Below are 23876 nucleotides of genomic sequence, written 5' to 3'. Positions count from 1 at the left end.
TTGTGTTGTTACTGTCATTCAATCATTGGCAGCATAACAGGGGCAATATGTGGTACAAGCTACAGTGGCCTCCTGACAAGAGCCCTGGCATTTTTTGTTTTTTTTTTACAAATTAAGTACTGCCCCAGTCAGTTGTCATTTTTTACCTACCAGACCAGGGGATGGGTCGCCCAGTTTCCTTGCTTTTAATAGGACCCATAGTGCCATTCATAGGCCACTGTGCCTCGGTACAGCAGTGCTGTATCACTTAAATCAAGGTGAGAGCAAAGTCGTCGTTTTTCGCACATTTACTTTCTGCAGTTTAAGCTTCACAATACTTTTTGATTTTAATTCGCAAAAACATTCTTATTTTTCTGTAATTTGTATCCACTTACATAAAAAGAACATCTTTTAAATTGGCATGCATATTGTCAGGGCAAACGGTGAGCGCACAGGTTCCTACAATCCCTGGAAGACATTTCAGAGCCACAGGACAGGCCTCATTTGTTTTTGATAAACTATATGATTAACTGTGAATTTAACTCTGGTTAAGCACAAATTCAGTTGTTCTACAATAAAGCAGCGCCTCCAAGTTTCAAGAGCATTTAGCATTATATATGGCTACATTTCAACCGGGCCTAAATTGTTTTTTTAATGTACACAATATTACAAATTTAATTTCGAGCTGTTTGAATCAGTCTGTAAAAAAAGATTTGATTATACCTTAGTGTTCTGGCCCCAGTTTTTCCGTATCTCAGTAATCTTGGTGGTAATTGGCTGATTAGGTCCCTCACACTCCATCTCTGCCTCCGTTGCCATGGTAATGGTGCAGGAGCTGTTATAGATGAGAACTTCATCTCTTTCCACTTTAAGGCTGCAAAGGAGAGGCGAGGTTAAATGGGGTGTCATCAATCTTAATGAAATGCAATTATTTTTACTCTTATTAATCATTGAAAGCCATTAGCTTGTGGCAAGCGCAGGCCACCATTTGTCAAACTTTGCAAATTTCAGTAATTTTGTTTCCATTCTTTTATTGTTTATTTGCTTGTTTTTCTTATCTGCAACATTAACAATAAAACAGCACATGTGGCAAATGTCCTTCGGTGATTCCGCCTCAGCTCCTAAACCTAAAAGAACGTCAGCAAAAAAAAACATTGTGTACAAGTTAAGAAACAAATGAGCGCACATTCGACGGTAGATTTGCAATAGTCAAAGTTGGTAGCCAAGAAATCCCCCACAAAATCTTGTTCACACTTCAGAATTCCATGGGCCCGTAGGTGGAAAACATGCAAATCCCCAGAGGCAGCATTCAAATTGAAAACTGCACAGGAAAAGTGGCTCACCATTTCCGGACTCCAGCTGTGACAAAATGGCTTCTTGAGGGTTTCCAATTTCTGCTACCCAGCTGATAGCAATGGGCCCCTCCTGTTGTTGCTGGCAGTGGAACATTAACTTACTAAGTTAATTAAACTTACTTAACAGCCCAGACTAAGCAGATTCGATATATGTGTGCAAGTTATACTGCACGCCACTATAAGAAGTAAATTAGAGAGGGGAGGAGGCATGGGCAAATAGCTTCAGAGGCTTCTCTTTAGTAAGAAGCACGTAAGAGTGAATGCCACAAATAGGAACATACATTGCATATTTTAAGTACCCCATGCAAACTTTCGGCCCGCAAATTCTTTTTTTGGAAAGTAAAAAAGAACTTTCATTGCAGATTGTTTTTTCCTGCTTTCCTGCATCATTCTGTTGAATGTTGCCTATAACTTTTATAAAACTAATGTGTTTTTGATCAGGACTGGCACACATGATCTGCACCTTGTACAGTATATGGTGGTGCATGCAAGGGGTAGCTCTGTAGACACAAAAATAACTATGATTACAATGATAAGCTATAGCCGCTCCAGGTGCTAAGCATGAAAGCCTCAGTAAGGACCTGAGTACGAGGTCCTATTTAATCTAGAGTAAACCCATAACAGGCCATACTGAGCAGTAGCTCAGGGGGTCTCGGTTGTTTCAATGGGACACTCCACCTACTGAAAGCAAGTGGTGAAACACCAGTGGAACTGGGACCAGAATATCCGATTCTCCTGGTAATTTTCCACTTAAGAGGGACCCTCAGGGTACCCCTTGGAAACCTTGAGAGATCTACATTCTCCTGGAGTTACCAATGCACTGAGTACCAGGATCTCCACGGGAAGACAGAGGGCAGAGGTAAGGGGGAGATGATGGAAACCACATAATGAAGCTCTAAGAATTTTGGACTAATCTTGTCAGAATGAGTTACTAAACTGACATACGAGGGGTGTAGTAGTAGTTCGAGAAGACCTATTTAGGCACAAGAGTATCATTATCAGAACTGCACACAGATAATTTTTGCTGCCTGTCCAGTCCCTAAACCATTCTTAAAACACGTTCATACAAAGAGTACTGTGACATATTAATACAATATACCATACTTAATATTCACCCATTCACATCAGCTGAACAGCACTTTACAACCACACAGCCCAATTAACCTACTCATGAACAATTCTAATCTAAAGCCCACCCACACTCAAGTGACAAAAATGCACACAGCACCCACTTGGCACAGGTATAAGTATAACCAATGACGTTTTCAGACAGTTTCCGAGTCTTGGAAAGCCTTTTTAGTCCTCCCACAAATCTTCTGATTGAGAAATCAACTCTGTTTACCAACTCCACACATCTGTAATGGATCATCTGTTGTGGCAACCTTCCTCTAGTCCCGGCCTCAACATCCTCCATCAGACCAATTCCACAGTCTCTATCCTCTGTACCATATTTAGCTATTTATTTAAAACGTTTTCTTTAGCGCAAACTAGACAATGGAAGGGTATCAGAGCGCTTTACAAAAGTAACATCAAATAGATAGCTTGATACATTAGGTACAAAAATGAGAGTAGATAGTAGGGAAAGCATATGTGATGTCAAACATTAGTAGTGGGTCCGGGGGTACTCAAGAGTGTGTTAGACATTGGTCCTTAAAATACGGTGTAAGTCCTGTTTGGTGAGCTAAGTCAAGTGTTGGGGCCAGGTAGGGATTTGTTCATTGAAAGCAGTTTGACTTCATTTTTGGAGGAAGTGCTAGAAGGGTTTATTCTGATTTCCGGGGTCATGGCCTTCCAGATTCTAGGTGCTAGTCCGGAGAAAGTACGGTTGTATGTTTTCATTTTCCGACATTTTTGAGAACTTGCGTGAGTTTAGGAGTTTTATTTTCAATTATTTCGTTTTTCATTATTTATTCAATAAGTATTAATCTTTTAAGTATGAGCATTAAAAGTTAATTTCATCCAATTGAAATGTCAATTTAAGGAAAATTACAACATCAGTCATAATAACAGTTACTATTGTAATAATACAATAAGCATGTTCCATGAAGGATGTTACCTAATCTAAATTAAATTGGAGTAAAACATGGATAAGGTGTCAGTTCAGATACCCAATAAAACGTTCTAATGAGAGAATCAATGCATAAGCATAAAGCCTTTGCATATCAAGCTGAAAATTATTCTCAGCTATAATCAGTGACATCAAAGAAATAGGTTAAGCAACCTTCCATGTAGAGAGGTGTAAAGAAACTCAGAGATGAGTCTCCAGCAAGTGCAAGTGAGAGAAGCCCCCCTACAGGGCCGGACTGGCCGTTGCGGGCACCGGGCAATCCCCCGGTGCGCCGCAAGGGTGGGGGCCGGTTTTGGGCCCTGGGGGCCGTTTTTGTTACGGCCCTGTAACAAAATCGGCCGAAAACCGGCCCCAGCAAAGAGCTCGGTTTCACCCCCAGGGGACCGGCCGAGCACTTTGCCAGGGCCGGTTTTGGCTCTCAGTCCGTCCCTGCCCCCCTACAATAGGAACATGCACTAATATAAACGCATAATATTCTAGACAATAACTTGTTTCTTTTCATCTTCAGCAACATCCGGTAGGATTTTAGAAAACTCCTGGGAATAGGTAAACTCCCCATCTTCACACAACTGCACAATGGTCTACAGATGCTAATCCTTGAAATGAAACATCATCCACATTTTACAGTTCAGACAGTTCTTCCCATGAATCATTCTTCCTTGTGTCTCCTCTTTTCCCAGTGAGAACCTCAATACCAGTTGTCTAATACAAAACTAATGCCTATTCACTAACTAAGAGAGGGCTTCTGGAAAATTACAATACCTTCAGCAAAAAGAGAAAAACATGTTGTGTAAAACAACAGCTCAACGTGGATAACAAGCCTTTCAATGTTAACGTGAAGCTTCCGTTAATATGGCATCAAACGTTAGGCTAAGTTAAATCAGCACTTGTTTACTTCACTGGCAAGTTTATAAAATCTGAGTATGATCACCTACTACAAAATGTGCATGTATTATATGCGTGCTATTTAAACACAGACATTTGCACTTCATAATTACATAGTTCACTACTGCATTTGTAAGGCCTAAAACATCACGGAACAATGCAAAAGCAAAGGCAATGGGAAGGGTTTTCACCCCGTAAGCAGAAAAGGTAGAGAATTGGATCTCGGAGATCAAAAGTGTGTTTGCAAGATCTGGAAAAATAATAATCTTTATTGCGTGATTTAAAAATAAACCATTGCAAGTACAAAACATTTAAAAGGTTCAAGATTGCATTTAGAATGTTAAATTCATTAAAAGCCAGTATGTATAGATGATAACAAATGAAACTTCCATTTAAAAAGTCATATTCATAAAAAGCCAGCAACAGCAAGTAAAGCTTGGCAGCATTATTCCAATGGGGGGTCGCAAACTCTGGGCAGCTCAGTAAGTTTTTTTGCAGCGCGCTCCATGAATCTTACTAGGGCATAATTTAATTTAGTGTTCCTAGGGTCGAAACAGGCCAAAACTGCTGCTCTACAGCTTCTAATCATGTTTCTATTCCAATGATGCTTGAGTAGGGCCCGTCTCTCTGTCAATAGTAGAGGGCACTGGCATATGATGTGTATGATGTCTTCTTTGTGGGTCCCACAAAATCGGCATTGAACTTTTCCATGTTCTCTTTTCCATTTTGGCCAATGAGTCAAAAGGTTAATAACTCCCAGTCTCAGTTTTAAAAAGCTTAGCTTCATCCGAGCACTAAACGATATAGTAAGGTACAGCTGTGGAATTAGCAAGGCATAAGATTGAAGGGTCATCCACCCATGACTTCTTTTTGCAAGGCTGGCTTTGTCTTCCACTATTGATAATTGTTTGGTGCTGATTTTCGCTAGCCTTTTAAATTCCATCTGGCTAGCATGCAAGTTCCAGAGGTCATTTAGGCACAGGGTTTTTAAGCCTTTTGACCAGTATTCATGTCCTGCTCGCCATGAGTTGTTATCAATGCTGGCCCACAAATGGTATCCTAAACTTCCCTCCTTTGATAACCTCAATTTGTGACAGCACACGAGGAAAGACATGGCTCTGGCCTATCATTGTTTGCAGATGCCAGGTTCCAACCTAATTTGTGCCGGTGATGTATGGTTTGGTAATTTGAACACAGACCTGTTGATCTTAGTAATTATTTTATCCAGATGGTCACTGTCCAATCCTTTTAAAGCTTCGCTGCCGTAAGTTAAGGTAGGAATGATTTTTGCCTGGGCCACCTGTAGTGTGGGTGCAAGAGTAGGGCCTTGTAGTTTCTTTTGAATTAGTCCGATTGCAAAAGCGAGTGCCGTACCCTTCCTTTTTTGCTCTTCTAGGTGGGATTTGTATTTTCCATTGTTATTGAAAGTGACTCCAAGGTACCTTTTGCAATTTGATTCGACAATGCTTTCATTGTTCAAAGCCCAAGACAGTTTCTTAACTTTCCTTGAGTGCACCGCTAACATTTTCATCTTCCTGTTGTTGATGCGAAGCTCATTGTCGTTTGAGTAGTCGGAATTAGCATCCAGAAGTCTTTGCATTCCGATCTTTGTTTTGCTTAACAGTACCACGTCATCAGCATATAATAAATTTGTCAGCGGCAAGCCAGATAGTTTGGGAGCGTGGGAGTTGACCTTATTAAGAGCTTTAGGGAGGTCAGCTAAGAATAGATTAAAAAGTGTCGGGCCAAGACACAACCCTGTTTGAGGCCTTTTTCCGTCGGAATCGGGCGAGACAGTCTTGAGCCGTCCCCGATCTTAATTCTAACCCATGTGTCCTGATGTAGGAGTTGTATGGCTCTTAGGAGGGCCTCTGGAATGTTAAGTCTGGACAACTTCTGCCAGAGTTTACTTCTGTTGACATTGTCAAATGCCGCTTGGTAGTCTATAAACCCCATATAAAGTGAACAAGAGCAGAATTTCGCTTGGTCAATTAAGCATGAAAGGGTCATGAGATTGACTGAGGTACCGGTGTTTATTGTGAAACCTGTTTGATTCGGAGGAATTATAGAGTTTTCATCAGCCCATGCCCTAAGTGAGTTGAGCAGCACTCCCGCAAAATACTTTGCTTTGTTGTCAATGAGTGCGATGAGACGGTAATTCCCTGGGGATTTTTTGTCCCCGCCTTTGAAGATTGGTGCAAGGATGGATCCACGCCAGGAGGGCGGTATGGTGTTGTTTTGCAGACATATGTTAAAAAGGGGGCTTAGTTTCGCAGCCCACAAAGTTGCATCTTCCTTGAACAGAGCTTGAGGAATTCCACCTGGACCAGGCGCGCCATCCTTGCGTCCCTTTTTTATTATTTTTTCAATTTCAACCTTTTGGACTGTCGCAAAATTGACGCAGCTTTGGGTCGAGGGACGTTCTTTTGTTGGTGTCATTTTGTGACCTAGCTTCTTTAGGGAGTTTGAAGTGTTCAGGAGAGGTTCCAGGGCAATCTCTGTTTGTGTTAATGTGACCATGGGAGGGGGATTTGGATGGTTAACGAGCAGTTCCTGGTCATTAAAGTGGGAAAAGAGAAATTCAACCCACTCTATTTCAAGAATGCTCGAAGAAGCAACTTTGGATGTGCGCCCAGATGCACTATTGATTGTGCGCCAAAACGTGGCAGAGTTGTTTGTTTTAATGTCATGCTGCAGTTTGACCCAAAAAAGGGTCCATTGGCTTGTGCGTAGTTCACGTTTTGCTTTCTTGAGGTAATTGCGGGCCTCTCTCAATTTTATTATTTTAATGGGATCCATTGGATCAGTTTTTAAAACCCGCCATAAACGATTCATCGATCTTGTTGCAGATAGTATGTCAGAATTCGAGCGCGGCGTATACTTTTGATCAGTTTGACTTGTGTGTTTTATTGGTTTGGCGAATCTGTCAGTAAGTTCGGTAGCAAATGTTGACCAGTTGGCACATATGTTGTCCGGGAACGTTTGGCGCTCAATTATTTGTTTAGCCTCTGCTGATAGGAGTTGAAGATTCTTAAAGGAGCATTTGATGCGTTTGAGGTTGATTGTAAGGCTCTCAGATGGCAAGTCCCTTACCTTTTTGTGTTGTGTAAGGCAAGTCCTCAGAATAATTTCTTGCGGGCTGTGATCACTTTCTGTTCTGTTTCCAAGACAGTATCCTGCTACTTGATAGAGCAATGAAATGCTGACGAAGGTATAGTCAATTAATGAAGTGCCTTTTTTCGATAGATAGGAGAATCGAGGTGGCTTGTCAGCAGGATAACGCCCATTTAAGGCTCTTAGGCCCAGATTTTCAAGGTTACCTTGTAGAGGACTTCCATGTGGATCGTCCTTGTGCCAACCAGGCTTGGCTTGCGGTGGGATCCCCCAGATGCTATCATGTGATTTAGTGACCTCATTTTTTTGAAGGACTGACATTAACCACATGTTAAAGTCACCAGTGAGTAGGATTTCTGAGTTTAGAAAACCTGTTTGCACTCTTACTACTGACGCTGTTACTTCGTCTACAAAGGATTTCCTGGATACTGTGTTTGGGCGGACGTAGGCATTCATGAAGATTGAAATGAAATGAAATGAAATGAAAAGAGATTTATAAAGCGCATGGCTGCCCTTGAGCGTCCCAGCGCTGAAGCAGAACACAGGACCACCACCCAAACACAACTGAAGCAAAGCCTAACGGGGGAAGAGATAAGTTTTCAATGCCTTGCGGAAACGCACTAGATTGGGTTCTTTCCGCAGGGCCGTCGGCAGGGCATTCCATAGTTGGCCTGCATTAATAGAGAACCGGCGACCGCCGGACTTCACCTTTTTGGCTCTGGGTATCACCACAAAATTACCATCATCCGAGCGAAGGGCTCGCGTAGGTTTGTAAGGGCGCACCAGGTCTCTAAGGATTGGAGGGCCTGATCCTTGCAAAGCTTTGAACACGATGCAAAGGGATTTAAATTTTATGCGAGCTCGGATTGGAAGCCAATGCAAGGCCTTGAGAGCAGGCTTAGCTGATGATCTTTTGGCAGTACCAGTGAGCATTCTTGCAGCCGCATTCTGAGCTCTTTGGAGCACATTCAGGGTGGATTCTGGTGAGCCAAGGAATAAGGCATTGCTATAATCGAGCCTTGACATGACTAATCCTTGAACCAGAAGTTTCCGGGAGTTTTCCGGGAGTAGCGGGAGGATCTTCCGTACTGACCTGAGCAGTCCATAGCAAGTCCCAGCCACTCGTTTAGCTTGAGTGGTCATTGACAGTTCAGGTTCAAGCCAAACCCCCAAACTTTTTATTGCTTCTTTGGGAACTGGGGGGGCACCTAGACTGTCCGGCCACATGGATTTGGGGAGTGTTGAACATAGATTGCCAAGAAGCATCAGCTCCGTTTTCGTCCCATTTAGTTTAAGCCGGGACTCCGACATCCATGACATGATGTTAACAAGACATGATGCGAACTTTTCCCCCTGGCTTTCCGAGAGGGACAGCGAGACGATCAATTGAGTGTCGTCTGCGTAGGTTGCGATTTTCACCCCGAAGGGTGAAACCACCTCCTCCAGTGGGGCCATGTAGATGTTAAAAAGCGTAGGGCTCAGTGAGGAGCCCTGCGGTACTCCACACTGAAGGGGGGTAGGCAGAGATCGAAGATTGCCTTCGCAGACCTGATAAGTCCGGCCACTCAAGTACGACGCGAGCCATTTGAGGGCCGACCCTCTCACTCCAATCTTCCCCAAACGGTTGATCAGGATATTATGATCAACCGTATCAAATGCAGCGCTTAGATCCAGGAGGACCACCGCAGCGGATCCTCCCGAATCCAAGATGCATCTGCCTTCCTCCACCATTGAAATCAAGGCCGAATCGGTTCCCTGGCCAGGCCGAAAGCCCGTCTGAGTACGACCCAGTAGATCATTAGATTCCAGAAAATGCGAAAGGTGGCGGTTGGCAAACTTCTCGGCGATCTTATTCAGCCCGGGCAGAAGCGAGATGGGACGGTAATTCGCCAAATCGGCCGGATCAAGGCCTGCCTTTTTCAGAAGGGCCTTGACAATGGCTTGCTTCCAGCTAGGTGGGACAATGCCGTGGGTGAATGAGGCATTCAGCAGGTCGATAGCTGGGCCTGCAATGATGTTCGTAAATTGCTTGAGGATCCGAATGGGCATGGGGTCCGAAGGGGAGCCGCTCTTCAGGGCCGAAAGCTCCTCACAAAAAGCCTCCTTTGAGATGGAGGGGAAGCTATCAAACACCTTTTCAGCCTCTGGAACTGCTATGTCTACCCTACCTGTACTCAGAGGAAGGCTGGCTAAGATGTTCTGTATTTTGACATCAAAAAACTGGGCCAGTTGATTGCATTTATCAGAATTTACCTCATGGGTAACCGGGGGAGTAGGGACAGTGAGAAGCTCTTTAAGGATCTGATAAGTTTCTCTAGAAGAGTTACCTGCCATTCTGATTCTTTCCTCAAAATGGGCGGCTTTGGTCAGATTGCAAGCCACCTTGTATGCTCTCATGGCTTCGCGATAGTTATCTTTTTTGGTGGTCGCCCAGTTCTTCCGCCATTCTCGCTCCAGCTTTTTACATTTCTTTCTCATACATCCCAGTTCAGGGGTGTACCAGGAGGACTTGGGGCGGCTCCTTTTATTGGAGATGGCTTTGAGAGGTAGTTCAATATCTAATGCTTGGCGGAGCCAGTCATGGAAAGCAACATCGGCTACCAGGGGATCGCATCCAGATGGGGGAACTGATTGTTCAAGAATAAGGGAGAGATTCTCAGTTGATAGTCGTGACCAAATTCTCTTAAAAGTACGAGGTGCCCTAGGACCGGGGGGAGGAGGAGGGTCCCTCATAAAGTTCAATTCAAACGGCACCAGGAAGTGATCCGACCAGGGCATAGGGAGAGGAGGGCTCGTCTGAAGATGTGAGATATTGGAGAACACACAGTCCAACAAGTGTCCCTTCACATGTGTAGGTTCTCGATTGTGGAGCCTAAGGTTAGCTGTCATAAGTTCCGATCTCAGGTCAGATGCTATTTTATCCTCCTGTAGGTCAAAATGAAGATTCAGATCCCCCAGTAGAATGAAATTGGGAGAGGATGCGGCTAAGACGGGAACATGGTCCAGAATGGAGGAGGAAAACTGTTTAATTGTCCCCGGGGGGCGATAAACCAAAATGCCCGAAAGGGAATGATTCGGCGATGACTGGATCCGAAAATAACAGCTTTCTGCATCTTGGATTGGCCCTTTATCTATTCTGCAAGACAGCTTCTCCCTGTGAATTATAGCTAAGCCACCTCCCTTTCCCAATGGTCTATGGAGGGACTGAATGAGATAGCCAGATGGAAGGACACTGACTAAATCAGAATCAGAGTAAGCTGACGTCCATGTTTCAGTAAGAAACAGGATGTCTAAGTTAGTGTCTTCAATCAACTGTAGGATTTGTAGTGCGTGTTTCGGCAGGGACCTACAATTCAGAAGCCCTAACCTAAGGGGGTCTTTAGTAGGAGCTTTATTTCCCCCAGCCTGGTCCTTAAATGGACAATAGACACATGGTATGAAAAGGGCATCAGCTCCTAATCCATGATGACAGTAACGCAAGTTTGATGGCTTTAAAAGGACTAATTCCTCTTTCGTGTATATGATGGGAGTGGCTTCAGACACGGGCAGGGTCTCTGGCCCTAGGTCCGTCCTGGCCCGGACGGGCACAGACGGGCTTGCCTCTGGCGCGCCTCCGGCGCGCCCGCTGCGCCCGCCCGCTGCGCGGGCGACGAATGGTCGCCATTTATGAAGCGCGAGGTGCAGGAGACGCCCTCGCACTAGACCGCTACCCGTCTGAAGCCTACCCAAGATGGCGGCCGCAGTCGGCAAAGCCAGTGGTCAGCCCGACGTGATAACCTCCAATTTTGGCCATTGTTCAAAGTAAGAGAGATTCCCACACATTGGAGGCGATTTGATGAGCCCGGCAGGTCCCAGGAGGTGACTGAATTTTTTGTTGATATATAGACTGCAAGACCACCACTCCCTCTTCCTGGACGATTCAGTTTATGCACTGGAATATGGTGGGTTTTAAAGCCTTCTAGGTGCTGCGGTGCCGTAAGCCATGTCTCTTGTAGTAAGATTATGTCGAAACCCCGAAAGTAGGAAATGGTAGCGTTGTTCTCGAGTTTGCTCGTAAGGCCATTTATATTCCATGAACAGATTTTTAAAGGAATCTTTTCGTGGCAGTCCACCCTGCTGGGATGTCAACGTAAAAGGCGGGTTGTATTCAGGGCGCCGGCCAGCCATGACCATGAACCCACCTCGTCCTGATTCCTATTTATTGTGATCCCGTCTTCTTTTGCTTTCCTCATTGGGTGGACAGAAATGGGAGTTTTGTTGCATGCACCCCTGAGGACGGAGTAAACTGTACCCCTCCCTACACTTCTATGTTCAACACCACAGCTTCCCTGTAGAACGTATGGATAGCCCTCTTCCCTGCCCGGTTGTATCAGTATTCCCCATTGCTTGAAGGTGTCGGTTGACCCTAGAATTTTGTTCATTGCCTCTGCGGTTCTCCAGGTGATCTTTGTGGATTCGTTTAATTGGCCTTGACATGGTGCAATGAATTCTACCGATATTATGTCTTGAGTGGTAATTTCGTCTGACAAACCTGACGCTTGTATCAGCTTTAAGATGTTACCCCGATTTAGGATATCGTGGCTGCCTTTAGACTTGTATTCTGGATAGAAGAGGGTAGAGAGGTTGTTCCCACTCCGAACTGTGCTATTTGGCCTGGGCATTGCCTCTGTTTTGTCCATGAGTGGCAATTGCGCAATTTTTATCAATGGACCCGTAAAAGGGATCTCGTTGCGCACAGTATCGGGCCTTTCATTGTTTACATGACCAAAGTTCCAGTTTTCACTTGCTGGGAGCGCGCCCTGTTGGTAGTTGACACGATTTACTGTATCTTCCTGCTTTAAAATGGGGCCTCCAGGCGGCCTTGTCGCGAGACTCGGAGTATGATTCACATCTGTTTCATTCTGCTTGATGTGTGTGTTAGGGGGAGCTGAGATGGTAGTGTTTTTTTGTTCTTTTGCTTCAATGAGCAAGCATTGTCCCGGAGGGACCGTTGATGGTTTCTTTACTGTTGGCGAGCTGGAAATGAGGCTCTTCCTTTTGTCACAATCCTGGTTAATTGGTTGTGCTTCCGTTGTTATTCCTGGGTCAGAGGGATTTCCTTGCTCATCGTCTCCGGAGACACCAGGACGTCTAAGGCTGTTGAACATCGGGTAGAGGTTTAGGACTTGTTTGCTCCTTCTAATTTTTTTGCGTCCTTTCCGCTTCCTCTGTCTTGTGACTTTTCCCGCAGGGTTTTCCTCTTCTTGTTCAATTGGGGAGAGAGGGGTGGAACTAACTCTGCTAGTGACCTGGGGAGATTGCTTTCCTCTCGTTCCGCCACCTTGCACCGTATTCTCTTCAGGTCGTGGGGAGTTGACAGCTTCTTCCTCTCTTAGCCTTGAATTAAAAACTGTTTTGGATTGACGAGCTTCGCTTGGATTACCTGAATCTGTATCGCTGCCATTCCCAGAGATAGGTGTAGCTTTTGCTATTTCTTTTAAGTCTGCTACAAGCTTTTCCATTATGCCTGGAAGCGAACAAAGTTTCTCCACTATTGGTGAGCAATCGCATCCTTGCTGCGGGCGATCTACAGTTTCCTGGGCCCGTCTAATCAGGCTGTTTAGATTTGAGATCCTTTCGTCGATTTTTGCAACATATACGGCAAGTGTATTTAGAAGGCTGATTTGAATGTCCATTTTATCAGCCTGTTAGAACATTGCATCTGCTGACTTTTGAAGAATATCAAGGGCGGTAGCCCATGCTTTTTCTTGTGAGGGGACCTCGCTTTTGTCCTGCCTTGGAGTTGCTGGTGGCTTAGGAGGGCCAGGATTTGAGTTCCCATATGAATTCAACATTTTTGCACATTCCGTCGAATCGAGGTAGGAAAGCTCCTTCATGACACCCTCAGCATCTTCTGTGTTCGTTACGATTTCAGTGTGCACTGGCTCACATTGGCACACACGGTGTAGGTCCTGTTGGTTGCGACCCCCCCCCCAAAGGAGGTGCCTGGATTTTCCGTCGTAAAGGCGGTGTTAATGCCCTTGATGAAATGAAGCGCAGATTCTCCGTTTTGACTGCACGGGATGCTGAAGCTGGCTTCAGGAAGCATTTGGTTAGAGTTTCCCAAAATGCTGGTTTTTCCTGCCGCTGGTTCTATATCGATTTCCTTTGTGTTGAGGCCAACGCTGGATATGGATATAGCGAGTCTGGATGGAGCAGAGTTGTGGCGACACGCTCTCAGTCTTGGGGGAGTCTTCCTTACTGGGCTCCACCTGAGCGCGGTTCGAACTGCCGTTAGCGGTTTGATGGAAGCTGTGGTTGACTTGTAACTGCATTGAGGAGTCCTTAATGCCCCATTTGCTGCGCGGCCCTTGGAAATGATCACCAGTGGGCTTAGGGGGGTTGGAAGCCCAGTGATGTTCTTGTTGCTAGAAAAAAACGTTGACCCGCCGTCCTTTATGTAGTTGAATTTTGTTGTTATCTTCGGTTGATTTCCAATAGGTTTACTGGCCCTTGTATTAGGACACTTCCTGGAGGCCTGAGACTCGCTATCAATTGTGATATCGATGTCGCTCAGCAGCAGAATAGGTGACCGTTCTGGGTCCGAGACTGTCCTCACGTCTCTCCCTTTGCTTTTCTTTTTCCTTTGGGGAGCCGTTATCCTCACCCTGCCAGATCTCATCTCAAGGCAACAAAGTAGATGAGGAGCTTAACTGAGGAAAGGTTCACAGGACTACTGCTGGACCTCTGCTACGGCAGAGATTCAATCAGCTGCTACTGGCCACCAGTCGCTGGGCACAGGTCCCTTTTCACAAGGCCCAGATCACTGGTCACTGATCTCTTATGCCTACACGCCTCGGGCCGCGAAAGGTTAGCTAGCGTTCAGGCATAAAACCCTCAAACTCGTATCTCTTGCCTTGTTCCCGCTTTCTCTTCTATTCGCCAGCCCGCAACCCCAGCACTCAGGGTGATGGCGGCGACAACGGTACAGTCTTTAGCCGTAGGGCTCAGTTTTTAGTGGGGACTGGGTGTGGGTGTGGGTATGGGAGTAGGTATAGTTGTTTTCCGCCGTGTCCCGTCAACCCAAAACCCAGAAGGCAAGCAACAGTTTTAGATAACACGAGCCTCAAACGCTGCACCCCTACCTCTTCGGGTGTGGTTAGGTCACGACGCTTGGTCCAAGGACTGGGTCCGACCCCTTGGAGCAGCCTTTTGAAGCAGCCGGACTCTTCCTGCCAGTACCCTCAGCAGACTTGGCTTGGCTCGGCACAGCAGCTCGGCGCAACTCACACTGTCTCCCTAGCGCTGTCTCTCTAGCGCTGTCTCTCTCCCTGCCGTGATACTGAAAGCACAGGGCAGCCGGCAGCTTCGGGGAGTTATGGCCCGATTGGGGAGGGCCAAGTGGGGCCCAAGGCGGCCCAGCTGGCCCGCTCCAGATGCAGCCTTGTACTTAGATGCCCAAAATGCTGAAAACGCCAGATGCCAAACCGCTGCCAAACAGCCTCTCGCAGCCGGTCCGCTCTTCACTCTAGCTCCGTGCTCCTCGCAAAACGCGGCAGGCAGGACTCCCCCAGTCCTAAGGGCTTCGCGCTTCACCTTCGCCCCCACCAAAGCTTCGGCCCTGATGCAGCTTCTGCTCTGCTGCTCTGAGGCTGCTCTGGGGCCGCGCACGCGATCACCACCTAGTGGTCAAAACCCACCTAGTGTTTGCAAGATCTAAAAAGTAAGCCTGCCTACTGACTTTAGGGTCCGTGTTATCAGTCACCAAAAATGAGGGTGTCTGACTACACGGAGTGACTACATAGCGCACTGTGAGAGGACTAAAGGAATAGTTCTCCTGCACAAGAAAACATACTAGTACTGTCAGAATAAATACTCGCAACCGGGGACATTTGACTCAACTGTTGACCTAGAGGGATAAAAGTCCATGACACCTGAGTTGCTGTGCCTCCTCTGGAAATGTTTGCTTTTGTCCAAGGTTCTCCTGATTTCTGTCTTTCAAGTATGTGTGGAAAATGATACAGACTTGATACAAAGTTTTGGTAAAAAAAGATAGCTTGATTGTGGTACTTTGCAGAACAATCACAATCACAATGTGAAATGTTAGATATTGTGTAAAAATGTACCATAACTTCTGGGTCCCAGGAATGTTAATAAGTGACAGATTAAGACAATCTTTCTGTAGGGAGAAATTTCTCTGCAAAGGTTAAATACACAACACAAAAACAGTCACTGTTCACGTGAATGCCAGTTGGCTCTCCAAATCAGGAAAGTAGGAGACACTAAGGGGAATATTTACAACAAAATGTCGGAGCGCAGTGTTACCCCAAAATTGGTAACGCTATTTTTAAAATGCAAGGATACGCCTAATTTACAAAAATACAGTGCACTCTGTGTTTCCCTTAGGGCTGGTGCTCATAAAGCTGTCTAGCGCCAGCGCAGGCACCCTTGCACCATGTTGCAAGGGTGCCTGACCTGCAGAGGTGACTTTTTAGGTGCAAGAAGGTACACCTTTCTGTGCATAAATAATCTTGAAAGGAGATTTGCTCTTTCTATGTGTGCTACAAAATTTAGCATACATGGAAAGAGCAAAGAACAAGGAGAAATTAATAATTTCTCCTCGTATTGCCAGCCTAAGACCAGGTATACCCTGGTCTTAGTTTTGGGCACTGCCTCCACCTTGTAACTATGGGGCAGCATAAAACAAAATCAATGGGTGTTGCGGTGGAACGTCCACTGGAACAGCCACTGCACACCCCTTACACGCTAAGTGAAACGAGAAAAGGGGCCTTATTTACAAGGCAGGGTTGAGCCACGTTAAGTGGCTTAATGCCACTTTGTAAATAAAACGTCACTAAAAGTGACGTTCTGGTGGCGATATCCCTTTGTAAATATGACCTTAAATTTCTAAGGGGGTGGGGCTGGGCAGGGACAGCCTTGGAAAGACATGAGCTAGGTGTCTGACTTGAGTCTAATAGCCAAAAAAAGATGTAAATCAGGTAGTGAATGTCATGCCAAAATATTTAAAGTAAAACATTATAAATGTGAAATTAAGTTATGTTAGTTATGCATACTGCTTGCCCTGAGAACATAGTCACCAGTTACTCAAGACGTGTCAGTTTGTCATGTTCTATGTTTATATGGCCTATATTGTTATTAAATATGAAACAAAATTATTTATAGTAATCCTAAGCAAGTGAGGTTTTAGTGTAGCACAGATCTTGAAATGAATTAGGTATATGTGCTCTCAAATTGGTTGGCTAAGGAAAATAATACATAATGAAGTTAAGGATTGAGCCCTGAATCATACAATTAGATCAGGTTGGGAAGCTGGGATTGTAGTGTAGTTTCTATATTCCCAATAGGCTCTGCGAACTGGAATAACATAAACGATATTTTAGACGTAGGACTGAGGTTGACTAGGTCTCTATTGAATATGTTAGACTTAATTATGAATGCCAGCTAGCTCAGAGGTCACTAGAAACTTTCTCGAGTAAACAAGGAGGTGCTTACTTCCCTGAATAGACAAGAAGGGATTAGTTTCTGACAACCGCATAAACATGACAACTTTACTCCCTCCAGAATAAGGAGTATATCTCCAGAGTCGCGGAAACAATAGATAACTATTTTACTCAGTCAATCGTGCATGCTTAGTTTCACCAGAAGTGCAGAGAAATAGAGAGACGGGCGTTTTCAATAAAAGTGGTTATTTATGAGCAGTCTTCTTTCTCATGCAAGAGAAGTGAGTTGCTAAATTGCAATACTTGTCATAAAGTAAAGTGCGTACAGTAAAAGGAGTATTATGAAATAATACTGTAAAAGCATGGTACAGTTTCTAAGCCATACCGTGTTTAAAATAGATAAAATAGATACATACATAAAATCATTGACTAAACGTACTCAACTGGTGCTTCTAAGATACATCTACCCCGGTGTACCTAACCTAAGCCTAGTACGTGGGAAGGAGTAAGTGAGCTGCAGTTTTAAGTTAAGTTAGTTTTTGCCAAGAATCTGAATCAAGAATTCTCTATGGATCTAATCAGCTCCGTACCTTGTATCTCGTTCTCAGGACTCGATCTCCCAGAAACCCGCAAGGGTGACTGGAAACACTGGAGCTGGATTTCTCGGCAGGAGAAAAGACAGCGTCTCTCTCAGTGCGTCAATGGGAGGGTCGGCTTCCTTCGGCTCTCGTTACAGTTGGGCTTCGGGTAAGTAGATAGCCCATCTGCTCCAAACCACCGTGTCTTTGTTAGGGCAGCTGTTGGTATATTTATACCTGGAAGGTGCCGGGTTTGACGTAAGGTTGGACATAAGACGTCACTAAGAACTTGCAGTTCTTTCAGGACTCCAGGAGTTCTTGGACAAATCAAAATAGAAGCAGGGGGAATTCCCGGGCTGCTGGAGGATTGGTTTGTTTAAAGAACGTGTTGTACTTTCTAGGAGTCTATGGGAGTAGCCTTGCCGTATTTGGACTGCATTGGCTATGACTAAATATGGATATGATTCTTATGCCTTTATAAGGATATGATTTGTTATAACCACATAAGGGCATAAATCGGGAATATTTAAATAGGGTCCTAGATAAGTTCACAACACCCACTCCACGTATAATGTCCATCATTACTAAATACTAAGCAATATTAAACATATACCTATGCATGTGTTTTCCAGCCCACCCCAAAATACATAAAATGCATTTGAAATGGTAAGTACACGAAAAATGAGTTGTATACTGTACGCTTTTCAAGCAATGATATCATTCAGATTATGCATATCTTGTACATTGGATTGATGACTGAATGAATCATGAAAATTACATTTATGAAATGGCTCTTAATACAGAAGAGAAGGTCGAGACCATTTCATCACATATTTATATAATACTGTACATGTGCTAGAGGCTAATTCAAAATATTGTCTCTAGAGTTTCAAAATAGAAATCTTGTTCTCTAAGAATAGTTCTACTTTAAGCAGAGTACCATGTGCCAAAAAAAGTAAATAGTTTGGGAACGGGGAAAGAATTTAGCTTTCAGGGCAAAAAATAGTTCCAATAGTTTTTTAGGAGTTCTGTTTATCAAAACTGAAGGCCGAATTCAGAGTTCAGGGAACGCTGTGTGCTCATGTCTTCAAAAGTTTATTCAAAAATTATTCCCCGTTGCTAGGAAAGAACATTAACTCAGATAGGCTGGTAAAGAATTTGTCTACAACAGTAGGTGAAAGTTGGACCAGGTCCGAAAAAGTAGAAATAGTGCATATGTGAGACTCATTGCCATCATCGGTGTCTGCATCAGCAATGCTCACTGAAAGTTGTACCTTTGTGCCGCTTTCATCTCGTACCTCACCGCCACCTAATCGTAATGGTGAGGTCTCAACGAATGCCGTCATCAGAATAGGTAGCCGCTGGGGACAACACGTTGCATGAGCCATTTCCGAACCAAGCAAAGTATCGATATCACTAGGTACTGCTGATGGTAGTGTAAGACAGACGTCCAACACGCATTCTTCTCCGCATAGCAGGTATCGTAGAACAGGTAAGATGGAATCTTGCCAGATTGATCTGAATGAAAGAAACCATGTGGTATTCAGATCTCTTAGCCGAGCTAAGCCGAGTACTTTAGTTATTCTTTCTTGGTATCTCATTGCAAGTATCGTTTCTTCCATTGTAGCCTGAGTTTTGTCTGTGACTTGACTTGCCATATTGGAGCAGAAGGAACAAAAATAAAATTCCTGCTACGAGTCCCAAGATGAGAGGCAGGCCGCCGAACATAGAGTGCACGAAATTCGGGAAGATGCTCAGGACTGCTTCAAAGGGTGCTAATAGTCCCGAAAAAATTGTCTTAAATACATGTGCGATGCCACTGGTATCAGACAGGTTTAAAGTATGACCTAACATTTCTACGAAATGTACGGGGCAATTGGTTGATAATAATGTATGTATCTCTGCCGTTGTCCTTGCAACTTGCAGATCATACGTCTCTTTGGACGAGGTTAAAGGCACAGTTGTCTGTAAAAGAATAGACTTCATTCTGCTTAAAGTATCAATTCGAATAGAAGAGATATTCAGAGAAGGCCATATTGCTGCCTCCTTGTCTGGTTTGCTGTTTGGATACAATACTTGCATACAGCAAATGACCCTGGAAGTAACGCTCACGAGATAGGCTATTCCTGGCACCATACCACAACAGCTGTGGTCACTTATTATAACGTAGCTGCCGTTGGAAAGCTGTCTAAAAAAAGGCTCTCTCTGTGTTGCAGGGGTGCCATGCAGATGACATGAAAGGGTATTTGATGAACCTTCGCAGGCTCCATGCAAGTTAATACCTTGACACAGAAGTGTACTGCTTAGTGAATTTTTACAGTTGTTACCACCAAGAAATACCTCTTTTTTCCCTTCACTATGTGTATAAGGTAAATTCCAGGTTGACTTGATGTATCCTTTACCCAACCTTTCATACAGGCCTGCTGGTATATACTTTTGGCAATATTGAAACTAAAAAGTCGTTATCGGAATTGTAATTGTACCATGTATTATCCATTCAATGACAGGTCGTTCTGACATTGTTAATGGTAATTTGTCTAGTTTTTCAATGCTCAGCACTGCTCCTTTTTGTGCCAAAGAGATGTGTTTATCTGTAAGGTTAAAGATAGAAAATAATAACGTTTTGTTGATTAGACGCCATGGCACGTAGCCTGAACGCAGATTTTGTGACGTCCAGCCTTGCTGTACAATAGAACGTAATTGGGACTGGCCATGTTGTAACATTAGCATATCCTGTTCTATCATATCAATAGCAGATGATACAATGCTGTCCAGTGAATAAATTCTGGAGGACAGAGTCGTTAACCCATTGTCCACTACAGACAGTGATTTTTCCAAATTAATACGATCAATTTCACGTATTTTTTCAGAAGTTTCAATTTGCATTACTTTCCAAGCTTCGTTGCAAGCAGCGTATATACCGGCTTATATGAAACGTTTTGACACTGTTTGCGAGGTCCCAATATGAAATCTCGCAAGTCAGCACCTTCTTTAAGTAAAGTCAAGTGTTGCTTAATTTCAGGCAGTGTGGATTTCTGTAGCCATTCGAGGCATAGTTTCCCTACACTGTATGTTGTAACTATCCCTGGATGTTTTCTCTGGGAATATCTTGGGTCTGGCCTGTTTTGTTTCAACCCCTGTCTTTTATTCAGGAATCTATCTTGACAGTTATTAGTGTCTGTGGGCCTGATCAACCATTTTCTCCAATCAGGATTTGTTCTGTTTTGTTGTAAAATATGGGATACGTCTATCTCCACATCTGTAGTGCTATTACTATCAGGTATGGGCTTTGGAATAGACGGTTTATTTAAGTCCTTTATCTTGGCTAGGCCAAGACAGGTTGTTTGTTGAATGGTATCATTCATGAACATTATTTGTTCTGGGATCATGCAGGCTCTAAATAATGATTCTAGACCTTGTATCTGCCAATCTTTTGTACCCCAGATGGTTTTTGTCTCAATGTTGTTTTTCCAAAATTTCAAACCAAAAGTAGACATTTTTTCATAAAATGTTTCAGAATAAATCAATTTAGTATTTGTCAACATGTTTTTCATTCCTGTTTTATTTAACATTTTAAAATAAAATGTTTCTGGATCAGTGTTGTTAAACCCTGAGAAGTATGGGAATTTCTCATAAAATGTTTTCGAGCTGCCTTTTGGCGGTGTTGAACAATGTTCCCATTGATTATAATTAAAAACATTTCTAGGATTAGCAGATTTATGCAAATAGTGATGACCATAATTATTAAAACAATACATTTCTTCATAATTTGATGAGCCTTCTAAATATTCATGCTCTGTGAATTTTGCTGACATTTCTAAATCTGACATCATATTATTAATATTTTCAAAGTCCCAATCATCAGAGAAAGTACTTGGTGTCACAAAGTCACTTAATGAAACCTTGAACTGGTGTGGATATTTCAAGAGTTCAATCGGGCCATAGATTTCGTAATCAGTAGCATCCCATGCTACACCACCAGGTATAGGAATGGCTGTGATGTTCACTGACGATAGTTCTCTTTTTTCAATGTGAGAGGATCTGTGAGGCTTTAGGACCAAGTTGATGTTCTGACTTGCTGTGTCCATTGTACTATATTTTCCATCAATGAATTTTCCCAAGCTTAAAACCATAATGAGCAAGAGTAGGATGAAAAGTATACCTAACACAATCCATAATTCAATCCATGGTGAAATCAGATATGTTTCTTTGAGTTGATGAAAGAGTTCTGTAATTTTTTCTTTGAAAGTTTTAGTTGCTGGCGTCTCTTCATGTTCACTTGGATCCTCAGAAAAGTCATCGAAATTGATGAAGTAGCCAGATGCAGTTCTGTCAATTGTTGGAATAGCTTCCGGATTTTCATCAATCTTTGCACTTGTGTAGTCAGAGGCTACATCATTGTAGATTGGTGTTTCTTGACGAACTGTTGCAATTTGGGTTTCAAGAGGCACAAGTTCCATGGCTTTGTTGCATAGTCCTTTTTTATTCACTGCAGGTTTATCAAATGTGATTAGTCTCTCAGTTTGAACCTCTTGGATTGTAGCAAGGTTTGGTCTTCTGCTACTTCTTGGGAGTCCACTGGGCATTCTACTTATTATTGGCGACTTGATTGTGGTTTTACCAGGTCGATTGATACAACTCTGTTCTCCTTTTTACCAGCAAGGGGCGGTATACTACTGATCTTGTTTCGCTGACAGCTAAGACAGGTACTGCTTTTCTGTAAGAAGGCCCAAATTCCTTCTTCACCACGATCTTTTCTCTGACCAGATCCCCAATCTTTGGAATCCAGACAGGTCTTGCTGGGACAGGTGGTGTTTCTTCAGTGGCCATTGGCTTTAGCTTTATGTTACTTAGACTTCTTCTCGTTTCATTTAAGTCCTGTAAAACAGCCAAACGATCTTTGATATCAAAGGTTTTTTGTTCCACCACTGAAGTCTGACAATCAAGGTCACTGATGATCATTCTGGTACCAAACAAAAGTTCATACAGAGTGATACCTCCTAGAGAATTTATTGGCAGATTAGTAAGCCTACGTTGGACGCTTTTTAGATGTTTGACCCACCCGTCACCCGAACCTCATACCCTCGCTGTTATAGATTGCTTTATGTCATGTTTTTTTCTCTCCACTACCACATTTCCCTTGGGGTTGAATGGACTAGAATACCGCAATGCAATGCCCAAGCTGGCCATGGCCTCCTTGTAAGCTTGAGAGCTAAACGCAGGACCTTGGTCAGAATGTAGCATGCCAATTGCGTATGTGCCGATAAAGACTCGCAAATCTTTTATAACAGTTTTGGCGTCAGCCGAGCGCTGGGGCCACATCTAAGTGAATCTTGTCTTAATAATTATGGGATCGCCTTTTTCCATCTGGATTTTTGCGTATAGATAGCCTAATGCTTTCTAATAAAGGTATCTGGGCTGGTGTCTGGTCCGGTTCACAACTGTGATCTCTATTGCCGTCCTGACAATTCATTGCAAAGTTGTAAATTTGCACGTTCATCCCTGGCCACCAGTATTGTGATTGTAATTCTATTAGAGATTTCAAGATCTCTTGGTGCCTCAGACCCATTCCCATGTGTGCTTCTTGAATCAAGTAAGCCCTCCGGTTCGTGTTTGGAACTACTCTATCCCCCACTCCAGGGATTCGAGCAAACGGAACGGAGGTCGCATCAATTATGTATATATTTCCGAGTGGATAATTTAGAGGTAACGCCGCATAGTTGCCTTCCATTGAGGCTTTTACTGCTAGTAGCGTTTCTCCATCTATTTGCTTTTTAGAACGCTTTTTTGTAGCTACGGAAGCCGGTTTGACAGCTGCCGCTGTGGCTCTGTTAGCCAATGAATTCCCCGCAACGTGAACGCCATCACGTTGATGACTCAGTGTATGTATCACGTGAGTCTTTTGTAGTTCTTTCTGTAAAAGAACTACTTGTTCTTCAAGCATTTTATGCTTGATTGTGCCACCTTTAGCATCTTTGAAACCGTTTTGAACCCAGTTCTGCAAGTATTCATTGTAAGACTGGACGCAATAATACGAATCGCACACTATCAGTGTGGGGAATTCGTGATCGGTATTTTCAAGCGCCATCTTGAAGATCTTATTTCAGCTCGCTGAGCTGTACAGTTTCTGAGTGATTCAGTTTTGGTGACCATCGGTCTGAATTTACCTAAGCGCCAGCGACCTTTAACAATCGCGCATGCTGCATTGTAAACTAGTGTTGTGCAAATCTGTCCGTGTATATTACACATGAGTACTGTTCGAGAGGGAGAATTTTGATTGACAGAGGACATTCATGTTTGTATTCCAGATCTTCTAGTTTTTTCATTTTTGGATCAAATGCGTGTTTCACATCTGTTGCAGCAAGATAATTTTCCCTTTGTATCCATTTTGGAACTAATGCCATAGCATTTGGAACGCTTGGTCTTGTTACTGCCTCAAGGGCTGATACTGCTGTTA

General features: G+C 43.7%; 1 protein-coding gene across 1 annotated transcript in view; it reads right to left on the bottom strand.

Moving 5' to 3' along the window:
- PKHD1 (PKHD1 ciliary IPT domain containing fibrocystin/polyductin) overlaps positions 1-23876 on the bottom strand; it is a 1769028-nt gene that overhangs the window by 1307397 nt on the left and 437755 nt on the right. The window contains exons 36-38 of the mRNA XM_078647366.1: positions 11933-13085; positions 9239-9569; positions 703-853 (exon numbers count right to left, since the gene is read on the bottom strand). Coding sequence (XP_078503492.1) covers positions 703-853; positions 9239-9569; positions 11933-13085 — 1635 coding nt within the window. The remainder of the gene's footprint in view (positions 1-702; positions 854-9238; positions 9570-11932; positions 13086-23876) is intronic.

The sequence above is a fragment of the Lissotriton helveticus genome, chromosome 6 (genome assembly GCF_964261635.1).
Source record: "Lissotriton helveticus chromosome 6, aLisHel1.1, whole genome shotgun sequence".
In the NCBI taxonomy this organism is placed as follows: Eukaryota; Metazoa; Chordata; class Amphibia; order Caudata; family Salamandridae; genus Lissotriton; species Lissotriton helveticus.
Note: the sequence above shows the minus strand (reverse complement) of the source record. Positions and strands in the feature narration are given on the sequence as shown.